Source organism: Canis lupus, chromosome 11, assembly GCF_003254725.2.
Source record: "Canis lupus dingo isolate Sandy chromosome 11, ASM325472v2, whole genome shotgun sequence".
NCBI lineage: Eukaryota > Metazoa > Chordata > Mammalia > Carnivora > Canidae > Canis > Canis lupus.
The window spans coordinates 51,807,078-51,828,757 of NC_064253.1; the positions used below are offsets into that span (position 1 = coordinate 51,807,078).

General features: G+C 46.9%; 3 protein-coding genes across 12 annotated transcripts in view; 1 reads left to right on the forward strand and 2 right to left on the reverse strand.

Moving 5' to 3' along the window:
* The window catches only part of TMEM8B (transmembrane protein 8B), a 31,099-nt gene extending 23,053 nt beyond the window's left edge, over positions 1-8,046 (forward strand). For 5 of the 10 annotated variants that reach the window (XM_049116257.1, XM_049116259.1, XM_049116258.1 and 2 more), the window contains 4 exons: positions 105-283; positions 6,435-6,581; positions 6,761-6,877; positions 7,128-8,046. In XM_049116257.1, the coding sequence (XP_048972214.1) occupies positions 105-283; positions 6,435-6,581; positions 6,761-6,877; positions 7,128-7,463 (779 nt within the window). In that variant the 3' untranslated portion in view covers positions 7,464-8,046. Of the gene's footprint in view, positions 1-104; positions 284-2,329; positions 2,432-6,434; positions 6,582-6,760; positions 6,878-7,127 lie in introns of all 10 variants that reach the window. The other 5 variants (XM_025432017.3, XM_035697188.2, XM_025432021.3 and 2 more) reach the window with 3 other exon arrangements.
* A 1,506-nt stretch (positions 8,047-9,552) lies between these two features.
* Positions 9,553-11,289, reverse strand: LOC112649649 (olfactory receptor 13C7-like). Its single transcript, XM_025432033.3, has one exon. It carries the CDS (start codon positions 11,287-11,289, stop codon positions 10,309-10,311), a length of 981 nt encoding a protein of 326 aa, XP_025287818.2. The 3' UTR covers positions 9,553-10,308.
* Positions 11,290-20,123: 8,834 nt separating this feature from the next.
* Positions 20,124-21,062, reverse strand: LOC112649650 (olfactory receptor 13J1-like). Its single transcript, XM_025432034.3, has one exon. It carries the CDS (start codon positions 21,060-21,062, stop codon positions 20,124-20,126), a length of 939 nt encoding a protein of 312 aa, XP_025287819.3.
* Positions 21,063-21,680: the final 618 nt, after the last annotated feature.

Here is a 21,680-nt window from a genome sequence, read left to right on the forward strand (position 1 = left end):
CTTCACTGGCCGTGGTGTAGGGCCTGGCACGAGGCCACCAGCAGGAGTGGGGAACCTGTGGCTGCCTTGGGCCCTCTTCCACCTTGTGCCCTCCCCACTCGCAGGGTGGAGGGGCTGGGGCTGCACCGACAGTGCAGATGCACTCACCTACGGATTCCAGCTGCTGTCCACGTTACTGCTCTGCTTGAGCAATCTCATGTTTTTACCACCCGTGGTCCTGGCCATTCGGAGCCGATATGTGCTGGAAGCTGCTGTCTACACCTTCACCATGTTCTTCTCCACGGTATGCGGTGCATCTCTGTCTTCATTGAATCCTTATTCATGGTGATGGGTGAGGGTCTGCATTTCCACCGTGTTTTCCATGGGTTTGGGGATGTCTACACATTCATTATATGAGGATGTCTCCTCTTCACGGTGTCTTCCACAGCAGTGTTGCGGCATGGTGCACTAGGATATGGTAATTTTTGCAAGGCACATCAGGATAAATGAACAAGGCTTTTTGTAACTTGAAATAACCAACAGCCATTAGAAATAGTGTGTGGTCTCCAGCTGTCCATGGGGACCTTTACCATAATACACTTGGCTGTTCTACAGTATGGAATGGTGTCTGCAGCTTCACCTTTTCTCTTCTGTATGGTGACGAGAGATCTGCACTTTCTCCCATGTCTCTATATGGAGTCTTCACTTTCATCTCTCATGATACGAGGGCTAGCTATACTGTGCTCATGGTCTTCATTGCACTGGACACTTCTATATCTTTAGCTTGTTCTTTCTTATGGTGTGAAAAGGTACTCCCCATTCAGTCACCATGGCCTCCTTGATTTCTCATGGGAACTTTTTGAAGACAGAGGATCTCTATAACTGGGTAATTTATAGAACATTCTGGCTCTTGGGATCCTAAGAAATTATGTAGACTCAGGTATGTCCTGAGACGTCATGGGAAGTGGCAGTGTGATATAAAATTCCAGTTCAAAGGAACATGTTTTGATGAAGATTTAATAGTTTTAAATCCTTCCCCTCCCATTACAGAATGTCCACAGTCCCCTGTCTGTGTTTTTGCACTCCTCAATAATCAGAAAAGTTCATCTTACCAGAAAGCATCATAAACAGTATAAGGAAAACGTAGAGAAGTGAGTCTGTTAATGAGATTTAGCCTCCATGTAGACGTTCCCCCTGAGATATTTTATCTAGGGATCTTTTCAGCTCATCTTTGGGCTCTTGGCATCTTGTGACATACAGTGCCTTTCTGTGAGCACTGCAAAAATCTCAGATGGATTCAGACTTTCCTCATGTCTTGGTGACAAGAATATCACAGAAACCAATATGTGCTTCCCTTTTGTTCAGCATTAATAGATCAGACATATGTCCAAATTACAAAAGCCCTACTTATCATTTAGCAGAAAGGTAGGGGGTGAATGTCCTGAAACTGAGGGGCATGTTGTAGGGTCCTCAAGGATGAGCATGCACAGGTGAGGAAGAGGAGGCTATAACTATGCTGTGTAGAGAGACCTTCTCCTCTTCAGCTGGGTGAGAAGAGCACACTCCCAATTTTGCTTGGCTGCCCCCCTTTTTAGACCTTCTCTGACAGTGCCTCATTCTATTTTTATAGTAGACACTGTTTCTCATTCTCTCTCTCTCTCTCTTTTTAACTGCCAGATGCCCTTTATACTGTTGCTCACCAAATCCTCTAGCAACAGCTGTTCCACCAGCCCACTCTTGGCTGCATGCAGATCTAATTGGATTCACAATCAGTAACAGTAGCTAGTGTATCAGGAGCCTGGAAGATGTGGGGAGAGTGTGTTCATTCTCTTGTACTTTGCTCAAGCATCCCGGTGTTGGCTCCAGAGTGTTTAGAACTAGATGACTCCTTATATTCTGGATACAATGGCAAATTGTCCTTGAAAGAAAACACCTTTTCCCCCCATTGGAACACCAGGGGAGCCTGCAGTGACTGACATCACATACAGAGCTTCCACTTTCTTAAATAGGATAATGAGCAGAGTGCCTGGCTGGCTCAGTCAGTATAGCAGGTGACCCCCAATCTCGGGCTTGTGAGTTCAAGCCCATGTTGGGTGTGGGGCTTATTTAAAAAAGAAAAAAATAGGATAATATGCAAAAGATCAAGGAAAAGATACTGACTCTACTGTGTTGCCTGAAGTCTTGCTCTAACTCCTCTTCTTTTCCCATATGGGCCAAAATGTACAGCTGCTGGTCATCCAGTTTTCCTGGGCAGGTTCCCCATTACTTTTCCTTACCCATTCTTTATTTAGTTTAGACTTATTTCATTCCTCAACAGTCTACTTTTAAGGACCCACTGGTTATATTGCAGATAACAGTACCAGGACATACAGGATTGTCTTCTTCCCTGTCTTCAAAGCCAGGAGAGTCTACACCTGGGAGTAGGACATTGATTCCTATCCAGGGCATGGGGGTAGGTTTGTTCTTCAAGAGTATAAAGTGTAAATGTGTAAAATATTTAAAATGCAACATATGTTATATAATATGTAAGGTATGTTAACAGAAAAACAGGTCACAGATCCAGCATTTGATTTTGTGTATAGCCAGACCAATTCAGATAATGGAAACAGCATAACATCTGGTGTGTCAACACTGCTAATCAAGTCCTCACAGTACCACTAGAGTAATAGATAGGTACTTATATCATCATCATCCCTTTATGCAGATGAGGACAATTTAAGTACCTTGAGGTGTAACATGAGTGGTAGAAGCAGAATTCTCACTCAGCCTGACTCTAGATTTCCTACATGCAATCATTGAGCTATATTGTATAACAAATACAAGAAGTCATCGAGGGAAATACAGCAAACATTGCAGTTGTACAGCTCTAACCCATGCAGTTCAAGCTGTGAATCTTTCCCAGTGCTAGTTGAATTCTTCTAATCTGTTCCCCTAAGAGCTGACCTGAGGCCTCTAGGGCCTTCCTTGCTGATTGTGGACATCTTGGTTACAAGCCTGCCTTATCATACCTCTTCTGTTCCTCATACCTTGAAAGTAATTCTTAGTGGCCCTTGGCAAAATCCCATGACTTTTTCCAAGAGGAAAAGGAGGCAGAAAATAAAAGAATAGCAGTAAGTTCCATTATATCCTAAGTGCAAATATTCCAGTCACTGCATGAAGTGAATGTATTTGCATTTCCAGTTCTGTAGTGCCTGGATACTCCATTTTGAAGCATTAGATGAACTATATAGTTATGTTATAAAAAATATAAAATCTCACAGAAAAAAATTTAGGTTAATTTTCAAAAATTTCCTCACAAATGTCCAACGCTGAAGGGGGTGTCAAATTAGATGAGAATTATATTAACAGAAGCCAGTTTGTAGTCTAAATTTCTTTTCTTAAATTTCTCAATCTTTCCATGTTATTTCCGTGACTTTTTTTTATTGCCGTTGACAAAGGAAAATTATATATATATGAAAATGTGAAAATTAGCCTGTAATTTCAGTGAATCAAGAATCCTGCAAGTGGATCAATACTGCAAGTCTCCTTCCTTCCTTCCTTCCTTCCTTCCTTGAGGAAAGTTTATTAGTGTAGGGATATTCTCTCATGAACATACATGGCATAAAGTATAAGATGACTAAAGCTTACTGAGCACAAACTGCACCAAACATTTAGGACAGTATTCCAGACTTACACAATAGAGTCTCCCAGGCGATACCATAACTAAGCCTTTAGTAGGCCATTCTAGTGTTTTGTTCAGCTGGTTGATCCTGGGTGATAGATAATACATTTATACCAGTGAATTCTATAGTGATGAATGATTCACTTTGTTTACTATAAATTGTATCTCCTGGTTAAAGATGGTAATAATTGGGGCACCATGGCAATGAACTGTGGATTCTGCTCCATGAATAATAAGGCAAGTGGAAACACTGCAGGTAGAGGGAACAAATATATATCCAGAATATATGATGACAAGATGCTGTCTTCTCAAGGTTGAGGAGTTTCAGTGAAGTAAGCTGACGCAGGTTGTGAGTTGGCTTCCCTAGTGAATTGTGCCCCATCAAGGGGTCAGTGATGGACTTTACCAATGTTGTTTTTAGACATTCAGCAGTAATCATAGATCAGGATTGGTGAAAGTTGCATCATCTTGTTCACACTGCAATTTTAATTTAACTCCTGTAGGTTTTCTACTACCTTAAAAGTCTCTCTGACTTTTTAGTATGCTTGGAGAATAATCAGTCATCGAATACTCATGTGATGATTTTTCCTCAAACTACTCTACTCTGGAGACAGTCTCTCCATTAGCCACTACTCCTTTTTCATTGCAGAGAAATTCCTAGGAGAAAAATCAGCCTTCAATTAATTATTCCCTTATATGTGTCTTCAATATTAGGTGATTTAGCTTTGCTTTTCTTCAGGTATATATCTTGTCTTATCTGAGATGGAAGAATTTATTACAAGTCCCTCTTCCAGAAATGTTTGGGCATTTCCTTTTATATACTTGAAACTCAGGCAGATGGAGCAAGCTTGGTGAAGACTGAAATGTAAAATTAATGTTTTAGAATAAAATCCAAATCAGAAAATAGTATTGAATAATAATTTAGTAGCATGGTACTTACATTTGGTCTTAGAGGTAGAGAATAATCAATACCCAATAGCTAAAATAGCAAAAGACCAAAATATCGATTTGCTTAGAAACTAAATTAACTCCCAATTAATCAGCACATACAAGAGAAAGAAGGAATTGAAAAAAAAATCAATCTTTTAGGTGTGTTCAGATACTAATTCTAATGCAGATGCAGACTCCCATGAAAAGTCTCTCAGATTTCCCAATAAGAGCTCACGCTCTCAATTTAATAATATGTAAGACAAAAAAAAATAATATGTAAGACAGAGCCATGTTGCTAAACTTACAAACCATTTCAAAAGCTTGCAGTACTTAAAGCATGATCATTCCAAAGCAGCCCTTTTCTGAAGGGACAGCATTCTTTACCTCCAAAGCAAAGGGAAAGACAGAAGATACAGGGAGGTACCCAGACTAAGACTTGAAAATTTGACGCAATCAAACCCAAGGTTTCCCAATGCCAATTAATATCCCTGTTTTCTTTTTAATTTTTTTCTTTTTCTAAACTCCTAGCTTCTCCCTGTTCTTACATTGTTCACCTTTTCCCCTTTATCAAAGTTACAAATTTTGTAATTTGAATGACTGGATGTAAACTTCAACAAGTTCCAAAGAAACGTAGCAATTTCATTCTCATCCTTTGTCTCTAGAGAACGTTTGAGTCTGTTTTCCCACTGTGTGGTTGGCAGCTCTGCTCTGGGCCTGGATTCTGCTACATTTCACAATAGACTTGGTTCAGTTTCCCACCTGCTTGCTTCTAAGGGGGATGCTGTTTGATTAAGGTTGGGGTGTCATGGTTTGTGATTTGAGTTCAGGATAGGATGCTTCTTTTTCCTGAACTCCTTTCCTGACCTCACCTCCACTGTCTCATTCTCAACTCTAATGCAGCCAAACAGGAGACCAGATCCGGTACTTCCATTTCTATTCTTCCCCAAAGTTACAGAGAATGCGGCTGCCAGAAGTAAATGACCTGTGATATTGCTCAGTGACCTGTTTCCTCAGCGGTGGGTTAGATCGCCCTGCTTTCCACCCACAGCCAAGGATATGCCCCAGGAGGTCCGGGTTGCCTGTTTCACTGAGGTCTGTAAGGCCACCTCTCTTTTAGACTCCTGAGCCCTTGTGACTTAGGGTTGCCTTTCAATAGAATGATGAAGAAATTGATCTAGGTTGAAAGTACCTAAAGGATCCTTTCTGTCAGGGATCAAGCCACTTCCCAAGCCACCTTTGGGTGGTCCAACACTTAGCTTTCTTGCCCCAGCATCAGTTCAGCCCGATGATTCCAGTCCAACCCTGGCAACTACATCAGCTGGTTTGTGCTATCGAGATGCCCTCAGAGCCATGGCTCCCAGAGGACCTAGGGTAACCTAGCAGGGGACAGGATCTTAGGAAACTTTTTTGATCCCATAAAATCTGCTAGTATGTCTCAAGATCAGCTCCAATTAGTAGATTTTTGTCAAGTTTATATAGGTCAAAGACCTTTTCCTTCCCATTATAGCATTTTAATTTTTTTCTTCCATCACTGTAACAATCTATTCTTCCAGACATGAAGAGGGGGCAGTGTCAAGTGATGGGGGGAATGAGCATGCCACTATGATGTGTGTGGGAGGAGATTAGGAGGGTGAGGACAGGGTCAGGGCTGGCAGCTACGTATGGTTTGTGAGGCAGACTAGGCCTCCCTACCACATTCTTCTCAGGAGCAGGGAGTCAGGCATTTCTGGATTCTGCTCAGTCTGTGACCTCTAACCTCTGCTTTTCTGACAGCAGCACACCACCCTCGTGGCCTCTGTCTCCAGTTTCATGGACCTGGGCCATTGCCCCAAGTTCTCTCAACGCTTGTCATTTCTTCTTCCAGTTTTACCATGCTTGTGACCAGCCAGGCATTGTGGTTTTCTGCATCATGGACTACGATGTGCTGCAGTTCTGTGATTTCCTGGGCTCCTTAATGTCCGTGTGGGTCACTGTCATTGCCATGGCTCGTTTACAGCCTGTGGTTAAGCAGGTCAGTCCAGAGTGGGCCCTGGGGGTCAACTGTAGGGCCAACTTGAAATTCACTCCCACCAAAAAAAAAACAAAAAAACAAAAAAAACAAAAAAGAAATTCACTCCCAATCTCTCCCTGGGGGCATTGCCAAGTACCTCTTGCCAACCCGGCCCAGCCCCTGGAGTCCTCTTTCTCCAGGTGCTGTATTTGCTGGGGGCTATGCTGCTGTCTATGGCTCTACAGCTTGACCGGCATGGACTCTGGAACCTGCTTGGACCCAGTCTCTTCGCCCTGGGGATCTTGGCCACAGCCTGGGTAAGGTTGGGAGGGTTTGGGGAGGGGGGTGGCCCAGCAAGACTTGGGTACAGGGTCCTGAGTATCTGGTCCCCAATTTAAGATGGGCTTGGACTCTGTCATCATCATTGTGCTATTCGTGGTACCCACACCAGTCTTGGCAGGTGCCTTTAGATCTGAGCCAGGGCTCTGGGGAAGCCTGAGAATGACTAGTTCTGGCTTGGGTTCCAAGGCCTTGTATTCCTGAGTCCCACTTCTCTTCTTCCCCCAGACAGTACGCAGCGTCCGCCGCCGGCACTGCTACCCACCCACGTGGCGCCGCTGGCTTTTCTACCTGTGTCCAGGCAGCCTTATTGCAGGCAGTGCTGTCCTACTCTATGCATTTGTGGAGACTCGAGACAACTACTTCTACATTCACAGCATTTGGCATATGCTCATTGCTGGCAGTGTGGGCTTCTTGCTGCCCCCACGAGCTAAGACTGACCACCGGGTCCCATCTGGAGCCCGGGCCCGGGGCTGTGGTTACCAGCTGTGCATCAATGAGCAGGAGGAGCTGGGCCTTGTGGGCCCAGGAGGGGCCACTGTCAGCAGCATCTGTGCCAGCTGAGAGGGACTTTGGGCCTGGCCCTTGGGGAACATGAACCCTTCTTAGGGGCAGAGAGCCCTTTCTGGGAATGTGGAACCTACCCAGGGATAAGAGACAGGTTGTATTTCTTGAGAACATGGAGTGTTTCTTAAAGACAAGGAGCTCTTCTACGGACTTGGCGTGCTTCCTGAAGGCCTGGAGTCTTCCTGCAACCATGGATCCTTCTTAAGGACTGGAGCCCGTGCAGGCCCCAAGAGCCCCTCAGGACCAAGGAGTCCCTCATAGGGGTGTGGAGTCCTTCCTAGGGATATGGAGCCCTCATAAGGACCTGGATTCCTTCTGAGGGAGACAAAGCCCTCTCAGGACATGGCATCATTCCTGAGGAAATGGAGTCTACCTTGGGGAAACTGAGTCTCCAGTTGATCTTCCCAGCAGCTCAGCAACTCTGGCCTCAGGCTCCTTCCCAAGGCAGCGTCTTGGCCATGCTGTGCCATGCTATGCTGGGAGGGGGATTACAGGACTGATGGGGCTGGGGCAGGAGTGACTGGTATTCTCAGTTGATGCAGGTGGAGTCTGGCGTGTCTCCAATGAAGTATTTGCTGGATCTCTGCTGCCTTTTTTCCTGGGGCTAAGGATGTGGGGAGGAGAGGGCAAGAGGGTCTGAGGAAATCAGCAGGGGTGGTGGGAGCCCAGCTGGAATGAGCTGCTGGAACTTCTGCCTGAGGCTTTTGCCCCATCATGGCAGGCCTGCAGCTGCTGGGAGTAGGGAATGTGTGTGTGTGTGTGTGTGCTGAGATGATTTAAATTAGCAAGACAACCTCCCTTGTGCCCACACCCAACAGGAAAGGAAGCTGAGGTCTCAGGAAATTGGACTAGCAGGTACAAGTCACAAATGTACAAGAAATATCACAAGAACGTAACTTCTATTTTGAGCCCCCATTTTGCCTGAGAGAGATCCTTCGTCAATTTGGGATTTCTTCTCTTCCACAAGGGTCACAGCTGAGTCTCGAGATCTTATATAATGGGAAGATGTTGAGAGACTGTTTTCTGGTTACCGAGGTCCACACTACACTATCCCCTGAGAGTTCCGTCATTCTGCCCAGTCCCGAGTGCTTTCTTGTTCCCATCTGCATAATGCTTTGCAGTGCTACGGCTCTCCCCGACTTCTGTGCCACACACAGACCTGTGAGGCCTGAGCTGCCCACATATACCTTGAAGCCATTTCGATTCTGAGGGTCCACTCGGGATTTTACTTGACCAATAAGGCATGAATTGCTGCATCTTTCAGATCCTGCAAACCTGTCCAGGGGTTTGGACAAGGGAATGGGGCTCTGGGCCTCTTTCTTTTGGGACCCTTCTGTGCCAGTGCTCTCACTACATCCCCTCCTCTCTCTTCCTTTTCCCTAGCTTTTATTAATCTGGAGGTGGGGAAACCTCCTTTTTACTTAGATTTTCTCCCAAATCTTTTGTCTATGCCCTCAGCCTCTCCTGTTAAGACTTTAGAGCCTAGGTTTTTGAAGGTCAAAAGCCAGGGAAAAAAATCCCTTTGTCCTCTGCTTTCTGTAATTCTGTCTCTTCCTTGGGGCACTGAGCAGAGTGATGTGGCCAGCAGAATGGTGAGCCAAGAGGAGTGGGCTTCATGTCTGTTCCAGTATCAGAAACATAACCATGTTATGATGTGGAACATCAGGTCACTAGGATGCATTAACCCAAATCGCTGGGATTCAGGACAGAGTCAGAGTACAGAAGGCACTGAAGAGGGATGGAGAGTAGGACAGACCCCACTCAGAAGGGGTTTTCTTGAAGAGGGGGGCAGATTTGAGTAAGAATTGAATGAGTTTCCACAATGCCAAGGTATTGGGAGAGGGTTCTCTTTGGTTACCAGTGTCCATATTGTATTCCTCCACTGAGATTCCTGTCATTCCAAGTGGTCCCCAGTCAGTAACACACTTAGAACACAGTGTAATGCCTAGCCTGGTCTGTGATAAGTGTCCAGTACCTGTTAGGTAAAGGTCAAGAAGTGGCTGGACAGGAGAGGGAAGAGCAAGGGGGAAACACAAAGGCAGGAAAGACTGGTTATTTGCTGGGGAACTGGGAATAGTTTGGGGAGTCTGAGTTCGAACAATGTGTGGGAGTGGAGTGGGGCTGAGATAAGCAGCTAGGATGAGGTTGGATGGAGAGGTGGGGTCTGTTTTTTATCTCATGGGAAATGAGCCATTGGAGGGAGTTAAGCAGGAGAGTGGAACGATCTGATTGGGGTTTTGTTTTTTGGGTTTTTTTCAGATTGGTGTTTCAGTGAGCAGAGAGGGTGGATTTTGAAGGGGGTTTGCAGGAAGAAAGCTTGGTGAAAACAGCTGTTGCAGTATCTGAGGGAGAGAGATAGTGAAGGCTTCTTGAGGAGGCATATTAGTAGAAAGGAGAGGACCCATTTAAGAGCTCTTAGGCGGTGGATTCTCTAGGACTTTATGACTGACTGGACGTGTGGGGCAGTGGTGGTCAGGAAGGCAAATCTCCAGTGGCTCTTGGGTTGACTGTAGGATAACATGGCAGCCATTAGACTATTCACACATTTCTCAGTCTTCCTGTTCCTTCTGGACACATGATGAGTGTGCTTCACCTGCCCCTCGATGTTAGCTGTGGCAAATGCTTGCATTGGCTGATGAAGTGGAGGTGGAAGTGAAGCTCAGAGAGCCAGTTCAGGCTTTGTCATGGTGACTAGCAATGGTTCAGAGGCCCAGAGGGATGAAGACAATGTCTCAGAGAGACCCCAACCACCCAGTCAACAGCAAATGGATCTGTATCAAGAGTGAGAAATAAACCCTTGTGGTTTTAGCTACTGCAATTCAAAGTCATTACCATGATGGACCTAGCCTGCCATGCATGATAGAGTTGAAGAGCAACAGGGAAGATGGGACATCTTCCTGGAGAGCAGGTCTCCCCACAGCAGGGCTATAGCAGCAGCTTTCACTTCTGCGTTCCTCAGGCTGTAGATGATGGGGTTCAGTGAGGGTGTCACAACCCCATAGAACAATGCAATAATCTTATCCAGGTCAGGGTCCTTGGCCTTGGGCTTGAAGTACATGAAGGAGATGGTCCCATAGAAAACTACCACCACTATGATGTGGGCAGAGCAGGTGGAGAAGGCTTTGCACCGGCCTGCAGCTGAGGGCACCCTAAGGATGGTAGCGAGGATGAAAATGTAGGACAGGAAGATGAGCAGAAGTGGGGCCAGTGTCAGGATAACTGTGGCCACCATTATTAGCAGTGCATTGAGAGAGATGTCCCCGCAGGCCAGTTTCAGCACTGCCAAGATCTCGCAGAAGAAGTGGTTGATGATATTGTGGCCACAGAAGGAGACATTCCAGGTAAGAAAGGACTGCAGCAGTGAATTGGCAAAGCCCATCCCCCAGCTCAGCACCACCATCTGCACACACGTCTGCCTACGCATGATCTCTGGGTACCTAAGTGGCTGGCAGATGGCCACATAACGGTCGTATGCCATCACTGCCAGAAGCAGGCACTCCGTGGTGCCCAGAGCCAGGGTCAGGTACATCTGCAGGGCACAGCCAGGGAAGGAGATGGTCCTCTGGGTTTTCAGGAAGTTGACCACCATGAGAGGCACAAAGGAGGATGTGCCACAGATGTCCATCAGGGAGAGGTTGCTGAGGAAGAAGTACATGGGGCTGTGCAGACGGGGGTCCAACATGTTCAGCACTATGAGGAGGGAGTTCCCCAGCACATTCACAGAGTAGATGCCCAGGCAGAGCACAAACAGGACCATCTCGAGCTTATGGTGCTCCTGAAGCCCCAGCAAGATGTATTCGGTCACAGCCGTCTGGTTTGCCATCTCATTCTCCCTCAGTCCTGTCCGGACCACACAGGTGTCAGAGGAAGCTCTCACTGGCCTGGAAGCCAAGCAGCCTGACCGGGGGCATGTCATCCCTGCCTCGGTGGTTTAGTTTCACCATCTGTATAATGAGAGGGTTGGACTTCAGGCCTGCAAGCTGGCCCTCTCTGCAGCTCTGCTGTAACTTAAGGACTCAAGGCACATTCTAGCCCCCTAGGCTCTTCATTGTTCTCCCCATGGTGGGGGCAGGGGAGACAAGAGAGTAGGATTCATGTTTGGCATACTCCTCTGTAATCTAAAGAGTTTTTGGCTGTTAAAGGAAGTATCTTTTCTAGGTTATGACTCCATATGGCTGAATTTTGCACTTGGTATTTTAGATTCATTCATTTGCTGAATATGCTTTGAATACTTATTCTGTGCTAGGTCTTGTTTAGGTGCTAGGGGTACAGCAGTAAGAAAAATAAATGGACAGAAACATACCATACCACACCTATCATAAGGCTGCCCCTTCTTCCCTGAATGAGGCGATGTGAGGTCTGAAGGCCTGTGGGTAAGTATGGGTGATACTTACTTGATGGTTCCTTTGGGCATTAAGGATCAGACAGTCACACTCCGCAGGATGTGTAAGCCTGATGTGCAGTCATTTCTCTTTAAGGAATGATAGGCCATCCATTGATTTTTTTTCCCCTTCTCTCATCCGTTGATTTTTTTTTAGGATTAAAAAATTATTTTAGAGAGACAGCACAAGCAGGGGGAGGGGCAGAGGGAGAGGTAGACAAGATTTCCTGCTGAGTGGGGAGCCCAACCAGGCAGTGTGTGTGTGTGTGTGTGTGTGTGTGTGTGTGTGTGTGTGTATAGCTGGACCCCAGGACTCTGAGGTCATGACCTGAGCTGAAATCAAGAGTTAGATGCTTAACCGACCGAGCCACCCAGGTGCCCCCCTCATCTATTAATTTTTAAAAGAACATACAAGGATGTATATATTCCAATAGAGCCACTGGTCACATGATTTATCCCTGGTCATGCCAGCCAAGTGGCTCCATTCTTGGTCTCCATATTGCCTTGTGGGATAAATGATACTGGCAATGATGTTACAGGAGGAGGGAAAACCAGGTTCTAATCTGTCAGGGCCATGTCAGTCAGGGACTAGTTCTAAAGGAGGGGGAGGCACACTTTTCTCCCAGGTGGCTTTCATTGCTCTTCTGAGCTGGTCTCCCTGCCTCCTGGGGAAATGCCAGTGTCAGGTATTCATAGGAGGGACCCCTCATGTCCCCAAGGCACAGCTGTCTTGTTAGGCAGGCAGGCTATCTTATGGCCCATGTAGTCCCTGGTCTAAGGCAGAAACAGGAGCTGAGTATGAAATTTAACATACAGAGGATACAGTCACTTCCTCCTTCCTGGGCCGACTGAGAGGCCAGTGTCCTGTGACAGCACTGGAGCCCTTGTCTGTCCCTCAGGATCGGATTTTTCCCCTTACTCGTCCTCAATGCATCTAGTATTTGTAGGGGCTGGCAGGCTCCCCCTCTGCTGAACACACCTTGTCTTTTCCTAGGGCTACATCTTGCCCAAGAAGTTCCATTTTATTTTTTTAAAGATTATTTGAGAGAGAGAGAGAGAGAGAGCAAGGGGAGGGGCAGAAGGAGTGAAGGAATCCTGAGGCAGACTCCCCTGCTGAGTGCAGAGCCCAACATGGGGCTCGATCCTGGGACCCTGAGATCATGATGTGAGCTGAAATCAAAAGTTAGCAGCCTAACTGACTGAGCCCCCCAAGTGCCCCAAGAATTTCCTTTTTTAAGAGGCATGTCCTCACTCCCTCCCCCAGTGGGGGCTTCCTCCTGTCCCTCAGAGCATACTTCTATCTCTGTCTCTTCTCTCCCTCCTGCTCTGTGAGGGGTTACCTGCTTCCTTCTTGTACTCCCTTAGCCCTTGGCTGACCCTCTGTGTTCTTCTACGGTGTATTGTGCACCTGTCTCCTCCACTACACCTGAGAGCAGGACCCTGTCTCCTTCCTACGCCTCCACATGAGTGCGGCCAAGAGCAGTCATTCAACATGCATGATTAAAAAAAAAAAACCAGCTTTGCACCCCAGCGTCAGCACTAATTAGCTGTGTGACATTGACTAAGCCATGGGGCTTCTCTGAGACTCAGTGTCTTTTTGAAAAATGGAAGTGGTGTGTAGCTCTGATGAGACATACCCACAAAGGTTCTAGTGAGCCGCCCAGCACTGCATGTTGTCTGAGGATCCTGATCAAAGATTTTCTCTTCAGCCACAGGGCTCCTGCTGGATCTGTGCTTGCCACCTCCCAAGAAGAGTTCAAGCTTCTGTCATGACCCCTTTTATCGCCAGAGCCTGTTCCACTTTCCCCTCCTCCAGCCTAAATCAGGGTGATTGTTAAGGGGGTTTCTGGAGCTATAGGGCAGCGGATTCATCTGGATCAGCACTTGACCTTAAATTTCATCCACATGAACAATTAAGGTTAAGATTTCTCTTGCTGAGGTTTGGCAAAAAGATAAAGAATCACCTTAGTGTGATGATGGCTCATTCATTCACTCATGAAACAAATAGTTTTGGAGCACAAATAGTTATGTGCCAGGTCCTGTGCTAGGAGATGGGAATACAGCAGAAGCAGATGTGGCTTCTGCTCTAACAGAGTTTACACTCATTCCCTCATGCTAGGTGCCCTTGGAAACATCCCTTCCTCTCTCTGGGCTTTAGAAACCTCAAAGAGAATCTGGGATGTAAAGACAAAGTGAAACTTGAAATCTGTAAAGAAGAAGTTAAAAGGAAGCACCTTTTTCTAGGTTATGACTTCACGTGTCTGGATTCTGTCCACAGCATTTCAGATGCAAGTATAAGGGTTTGGTCTCTTTGAGTGTGTTATTACAAAATGACCTTTGTTAGTCTCAAATTCTGACACCTGACATAGTTGCATGTGTCTGTGTGGATAAAAGGTGGGAAACCACCTTTCTTCACATTTCTCTTCTTTGCCCTTGTCTCTAACAAAAAGACCAAGTGGGAAAGGCAGGGGTATTTAAGGGCTTTTGAGAACAGGCTCTGGCTTGCCCACTTGCCTCACCTCCCTTACATCCCTTCATACACACCTGCTCCAACCTCACTAGACTACTCCCCATTGATGAACAAATGTCCACACTCTCTTATCTCGTCCCTCTTCTCATGCTCTTTCCTCAGCCTGGAGTGGCTTTTCTCTTCCACTCATCCTTCGAGGCTTGGCTCTCACATCCCTCCTCTGCACAGCCTGCTCAGATGCCTTCAGAGAGCTGACTATGCCAACAATACGATGTGATGCTCACGGCTTTAAGCTCAGGCTAATTGCATTCTGCCTTGCATTGTAGTGTGTGGTCTCTCTCTCCATAGACTGTGAGCTGTCTTAATCAAAGGGTCACATCCAATCCACCACTGCTGCCCTCCAGGGCCTGCACCCAGGAGAGCTGCTGGTGATCGCCATTTGAGATCTGGTGCTATTCCGCTGCCCCAAATCCTGGTCCCAGATGTCTCACCTTGAGATCATCTCCTCCACCAGCACACATACAGCAACAGAGGATGCAGCTAAGAGTGTTGGGCGTGCCAGTCTTCTCCCTGCCTTGGCAGCTGCTGTTTCTGAAGAGCTACATCAGAGAGTAGCCTGAATGGTGGAGCCTCCATTGTGGGTCTTCTCACAATTTAAGAGTCTGGTCATAACACATTTATGGAAATTAGAACCAGCTCATGGAGCCACAGGTTTATGTCCTGAAATAAGTCTGTGTCTAGAAGATACCATGCATCCAGCTCACAGACAGCTTTGACTCTGCACCATGGGTACAGGATGGGGCATCAGGGAGCAGCTGCCATTACCTGGGTGTATCAGTTAAGATGAGCTAGGTTTTGCTGCGGTAACACACATAATCTAAATGGCTTACCATGACAAAGGTTTATTTCTTTCTCATGCTCCATGTCCTTTATAGCTTTCTAGGGGGCTCTGTTCCATGTTGTCCTCCTCAGAGACCCTGGCTGATGGAGGCTCCACCATTCAGACATTGCCAGTTGTTCTGGCTGGGGAAGAACACAGTAGGCATTCACATCAGCAGTTACATGCTCTGCCCCAGAAGGGACATGTGTCACATCTGCCCACACTCCATTGGCTCTGTATAATCCTACCACATGCCACGAGGAGGACAGCCTGAAATTTGCTGAATATTTAGGTATGGTATTGTTTCACAATACACTCAGAAAACCACTCTTGCATCTATCTGTCAAGGTCTCACACTTTGTCATGTCCTGGAAAATCAGATCCATGGAGAGATTGCAAACCAGGTGTCTCTGAGAATAATTGTCGAATTCCACACCCCAATTTAGACTTCCTGAGAAGCAGTGTGGTGCCATGAACCAGGACTGAGAGCCCTGGGACAGGGGTGAGGGATCCAGCTTTGATTCTGTTGCCTCTGTTTTGATTCTGCTGTATGAACTTGGTTAAATTTCTCCTGTGAATGGAACTACTCAGTTAGGTGACCCCTAGTACCCTGTAACCTCTGAAACATTTCCTCATTCTATCTAGCAACTTCCAACCCTGAGGTCTGACAGACCCAGGGTTACTTTGCAAGGTAAATATTATATCAATTTCACTGGCTGGCAAATCTAGTTTGAACCATTTAATATTTTATTTTAGGCTTCACAAATTATTTAAAAATAAAGGTGATGGACATAAAAGGACCGAAGCTTCTGTTACAATTTCCCTGACATGCCTGGATCTAGGATTCCTGCTTGACCACTTCCTCGCTGGATGGCAGAGCAGGTGAGTGCAGGCTTTGGAGTCAGACCCACCAGGGCTCAGGTCCCAGACCTGCCACTTGCTAGCAGTTTTCTCAGCCTTGCCTCCCTTACCTGTAAAGTGGAGATGAGTATAGTGTTTCCTTGTGGGATGATCTTGAAGATCCAGTGAGATGAGGTATGCAGAGCTCTTAGCAGAGGCTGGCACATGGTAAGTAATCAGTAAGTGGTAGCCACTATTGCAAGTATCATGTCCTTTTTCACAAGCAAATATTCTGGTTTATTCATATGTTTAAAAAAGATTTCATGAGAATGGTCCTCATGCTATATGGATTGTCCTTACCTCATCATACCTATAGCCCCATGGCTTTAGCACATGCAGGTAGCTGGAGCAGGCTGCCAGGTGGGCTGACCCAGGGCTTGGGAGAGCAGAGCAGACAAGTGCTGAGCTCATTACCAGCAAACATACTGTGCTGGGATGAGCCAGGGCCAAAGCTTCGAGGACCAGCTTCCTGGTCCCCTGCCACATAGCTCTCTGCTCCATGCCCTGGGGAGCCTTGCAGTCCCTGCCCAATTTAAAGTTCAAACTACACAAGTTGGTGGGTTTGGCAGCTGTGGGGCTTGGAGACCCCAGGACTCTTGTGCTTCCCCAGGAGGGCCTGGCTGCGGTGAAGTGGGCACAGGACAGACACCGGATGGAATCTGATCGGGTCTCATTGCCATCTTGCCCCTTGGATCCGAGGATTGGAGTGTGTGGCCCCCTGCCATAGGGTGTCTTCATTCCGGAATGTTGTGAGGATTGGGACTCATGAAAGTTTCGGAGAGTCCGTTGCTCAAAGGAGAGGCCTCATGCACTTGTGAGGGACATTAAATCAGGGGTTCAGTCCAGTACATAGGTCTCTACAGGTTTCCTTCCCATCCAAAGACTGTTCCTACTTGTTTTCTCCATGCTCATAGAACAGTACCCTCTTGCCACCACCCGTGGATGCCTGGAACTCAACACCATCTCCCTGCGTCTCTCATCGTCTCCATCTCTGTCTTAGGGGGCTGCAGCCCTGTCCACCCAAATAAGCCAGAAACCCAGCCTGCAACCCACAGGCCTCTGTCTCTGTCTCCCAGCTCTGCAGTCATCTGTATATCCCAAGTATTTCTCAGCTGCCCTCACCCTGTGTGGTTCCCTACCTGGTCAGGCTGCCCCTGACTTACTCCTATCCCCACTGTGAGAGCCTGGGTGACAGCAACAGCTCCCTTACTTCCTGCTACCAATCTCCCCCCACCACCCCCCGGGCTGGAGGCCTTCTCATTAGTGCTCTATTCTGGAGCCAGGTGATCTTCCGTTTATTTCTTTTTTAAAAAAAAGATTTATTTATTTATTTATGATAGACATAGAGAGAAAGAGGGGCAGAGACACAGGAGGAGGGAGAAGCAGGCTCTGCAGGGAGCCTGATGTGGGACTCGATCCCGGGACTCCAGGATCATGCCCTGGGCCAAAGGCAGGCGCTAAACCACTGAGCCACCCAGGGATCCCCTGATCTTCTGTTTCTTAAAAATGCATCACTTTATTTTTAAGTTCAAAGTCACATTCATGTTATAAATATTGGAATTAGTTAAATAAGAAAATGATCGGCTCTAACTAGCAATCCTATTTAATCCCACCACCTGGTGGAAACAGCTCTTAATATTTTGTCATAGTTTCCCAGGATTTTTTGCATTTATGCTAATTCACAAATCCATAACGAAAATACTTTAAAAAATAACATTGGGATCATCTGAGTGCAAAGTTATGAATTCCGCTTTTTCCTACTATAATTACATTGCGAGCATTTCTCATATTAAATATTCTTCAGGGCAGCCCCGGTGGTGCAGCAGTTTAGCGCCGCCTGCAGCCCAGGGTGTGATCCTGGGGACCCGGGATGGAGTCCCATGTTGGGCTCCCTGCATGGAGCCTGCTTCTCCCTCTGTCTGTGTCTCTGTCTCTCTCTTTCTGTGTCTCTATGAATAAATAAATAAAATATGTTCTCATTCATTTGGGGAATATAATAATAATATAAATAAAGGAAAATAAATAATAGAAAGTAAGGGAGAAGAAATGGGTAGGAAATATCAGAAAGGGAGACAGAACCTAAAGACTCTCCTGATTCTGGGAAACGAACTAGGGGTGGTGGAAGGGGAGGAGGGCGAGGGGTGGGGGTGAATGGATGACGGGCACTGAGGGGGGCACTTGACGGGATGAGTACTGGGTGTTATTCTGTATGTTGGCAAATTGAACACCAATAAAAAATAAATTTAGTATTAAAAGATAAAATAAAATAAAATTAAAATTTTAAAAAATAAATAAATATTCTTCAAAAAATAAGAATTTTTTGAAGGCTATATCACATTCTATTATTGGACACCACCAATATTTATTTGGACATTCTTCTATGATTGGATGTTAAGATTCTTACAACTTTTTGTTACTATAAACAATATGATGATTAATGTCCTTATATGTATTCTTATTTGTAAATCTTTGTGCCTCTACTGATCATATTAGACTAATTCTTAGAAGTAGATGTGTTAAGTCATAGAGTGTAGCAATTTTTAAGTCTTTTGATTCATACTGTCAACTGACTTTTCAGGAAATGTGTATTAACTTATTCCCATCCCCACCCGCAGCGTATGACATCACTTCTTCACTGCACCTTCATTACCGATAAGGTATTAGAAAAATTCTTCACCAATTTCATGGGTGAAAAATGGTATCTAATCAGTGATCTGTCTAAAATGTGATTGTAAACCCCGGTGCCCACATGATAACATCCAAACTCCTCCCATGGCATCAGAGCTGGACCTGTTGGCGGGCAGCCTTCATTCTGGCGTGGTCAGAGAATGTGGGGCTTCAGGCAGAAGGCTGTGTTTCTCTCCTCTGTGCCTCTTCCAACCAACATGTGAAGCAGAAAGAGGGACTAGAGGGGAACTAGGGTTCTAGCAAAGACTGTGCTTCCCTCTAGCAGGGGGCAGGAGAGCTGGACTGCTTCTTGGAGGCCCAGGCCAGCTTCCGCATCATATAGTTGGTGCCACTGAGGTGGGGGTGGGGGTGGGCAAGGAATGGAGATATCTGAATCTGCATCCATTTCCACCATGTGCTCACTGAGTTGTCAGAAAGGAAAGCTGGGAAGAGGCTGAGCACGAGGCAGGGGCAGCTCTGGCAGGATCCCTGTGATGAGGTAAGGAAGGGTAGAGCAAGTCTCCCCAGAGCCAGGTGAGGCCTGGATGCTGGGCTGGAAGGTATGGCAACAGCTGCTGTTGCTGCTCAAGACAGACATTGGGAACATAGGCCCCGGGCTGCTCAGGGTGGTTGGTACTTTGATGGCTGGACCACTCTGGAAATCATGGACTCTGGGCTTCATCACTGCCTCTCCTGTCACCTCCTGGGGCACCAGGCCATACCTGTCATCTTTGAACCCTGTCTCAGCTCTGCTCAGATTCAGGGAAGACCCCAGGCTCTGCTCCTATCCCCCCTCTACTGATGTGTTCATGTATTTATTTGCAAAACCTATGGGGGGCCTAGGGTTGGGTAGGTCTGGACCTTGGGACAGAGTAGATTCTGAACCTCCCTGCTCTTATAGTAACACTGAAAATAAAGCAGGAAGAACTCTGCCTGGGGGTTAGTCAGGACCAGCAGGGCCAGCTTGTGAGGGCCTCGAATGCCCCCACTGAGGAGCTTATACTTTGTCCTGAGAGCAGGGGGAGCCATTTGGGGGCTTTAGTCAGGAGAGGAAGTGGTTTTCAAAAAAGGTCCCTCTGGATGCCCCAGGGAGGATAGAGCAGAAGGACTACTAAGAGTGCAGTCTTGAGGCCAGGCAAGAGCTGGTGTAAAGTTTCAGGCAGTGAAGGCTGAGAGCTGACCAGGGCGATGCCAGGGAAGGAGCCAAGCGGTGCTTTGTGAGCAATTCTGTGGCAGCATCAGGGGGACTTGGTGCCACCTCACTGGGGTGAAGATTCCAGACTCAGCCCTGTGCCCTACCTGTCCTCACCATAGACATACGAAGCCCTCACCTACTAACCTGAAGAGTCCAGACCTCCCTCACTTGGACGTCCAACTCCTACACCATACTTTCCTGGCAGCCTCCTTTACCTCCTTGTTCCTCAAGCTGTAGATGACAGGGTTCAGCATAGGTGTGACAACAGCATAGAGGACTGTGAAGACCTCATCAGAGATGTGGGCCTCCTTGCTCTTGGGTTTCATGTACATGAATATGACGATGCCGTAGAACAGCATCACCACAGCCAGGTGTGCTGAGCAGGTGGAGAAGGCTTTGCGACGCCCAGCTGCTGAGGGCACTCTCAGGATGGTGGCCAGGATAAGTGTGTAGGACAGGCAGATGAATGCCAGGGGTATAGGCAGCAGCAGAATGGCACCCACCAGCAGGAAGACTTCACTGACTGATGTGTCACTGCATGCCAGCTTCAGCACTGCCAGGATCTCACAGGTGAAGTGACTAACCATGCGGTGGCCACAGAAAGGCAACCTCATGGCAATGACAGTCTCAGTCATTGACTTGACAAGACAGAGTCCCCAGGCGGCTCCTGCCAGCAACAAGCAGAGCCGGTGGCTCATGAGCACGGGATACCTGAGTGGCCGGCAAATGGCCAGGTAGCGATCGTAGGCCATGATGGCAAGAAGTAGACACTCTGTGGAGCCTGTGGCTAGGCTCAGACACATCTGGATTGCACAGCCAACAAAAGAGATGGTCTTCTGGGCTGACAGGAGGTGGACCAGCATCAGAGGCACAAAGGTAGATGTGTAGCAGATGTCCAGGATGGAGAGGTTGCCCAGGAAGAAGTACATGGGCGTGTGTAGGTGGACATCGAGGACACTCACTGCCACGATGGCTGTGTTCCCCAGCAGGGTCACCAGGTACATGGCTGAGCACAGAGGGAAGAGCAGGTGCTCCAGGGCTGGGTAGCCAGAAAATCCTTTCAGAAAGAACTCAAAGATCTCTGTCCTATTGACCAACTCCATATTGCAGTGCTCAGGAGACATATAGCTGGGATAAAGGGGAAGAGAGTGCGGGGTGGTGGAGAATCCACAGAGCCTCTTTTGGGTTGAGGTATGTTGCTGGGGCCTTTTTCAGCTGTTACACACACTCTGCCCTTGAATTTGGGCAATCTGTGCACCTCTAGGCTGCAATTCATCCATGTGAAAAGTAAACATTGATCTGGATCAACATTTCCCTAAGAGAGTGTTAATAGAAATGTTAGTAGGCAATCTGAAAAAATAATTTGAGACAACACTAAATTAATAGAAAATAAAGCCATTTACTGCAAGACTTCTCAGAGCCTTGTCTGCCAGTGTAATTTGTGACTTTCCAAAAGTGGTGTAGGGCATGTAATTCCCAAAGTTACTTAACCATGGTCTTTTTACATTGATCTATAGCAAAAAAAATTTTTTTAATTTATTTGAGAGAGAGAGAGTGTGTGTTGTGTGCGTCCACAAGTGGAGGAGAGACTAAGGGGCGGTGGAGAGAGAGAGAATCTCTATCAGACTCCCTGTTGAGCGTAGCCAGATGCAGCGCTTGGCAAAGTTCAGGGTTTGAGATCATGACCCTGAGATCATGACCTGAGCTGAAACCAAGAGTCA

Bases quoted from the DNA above. Each gene is read 5' to 3' on its own strand.
- LOC112649649 (XM_025432033.3), bottom strand. From the start codon at position 11,289: ATGGCAAACCAGACGGCTGTGACCGAATACATCTTGCTGGGGCTTCAG.
- LOC112649650 (XM_025432034.3), bottom strand. From the start codon at position 21,062: ATGGAGTTGGTCAATAGGACAGAGATCTTTGAGTTCTTTCTGAAAGGA.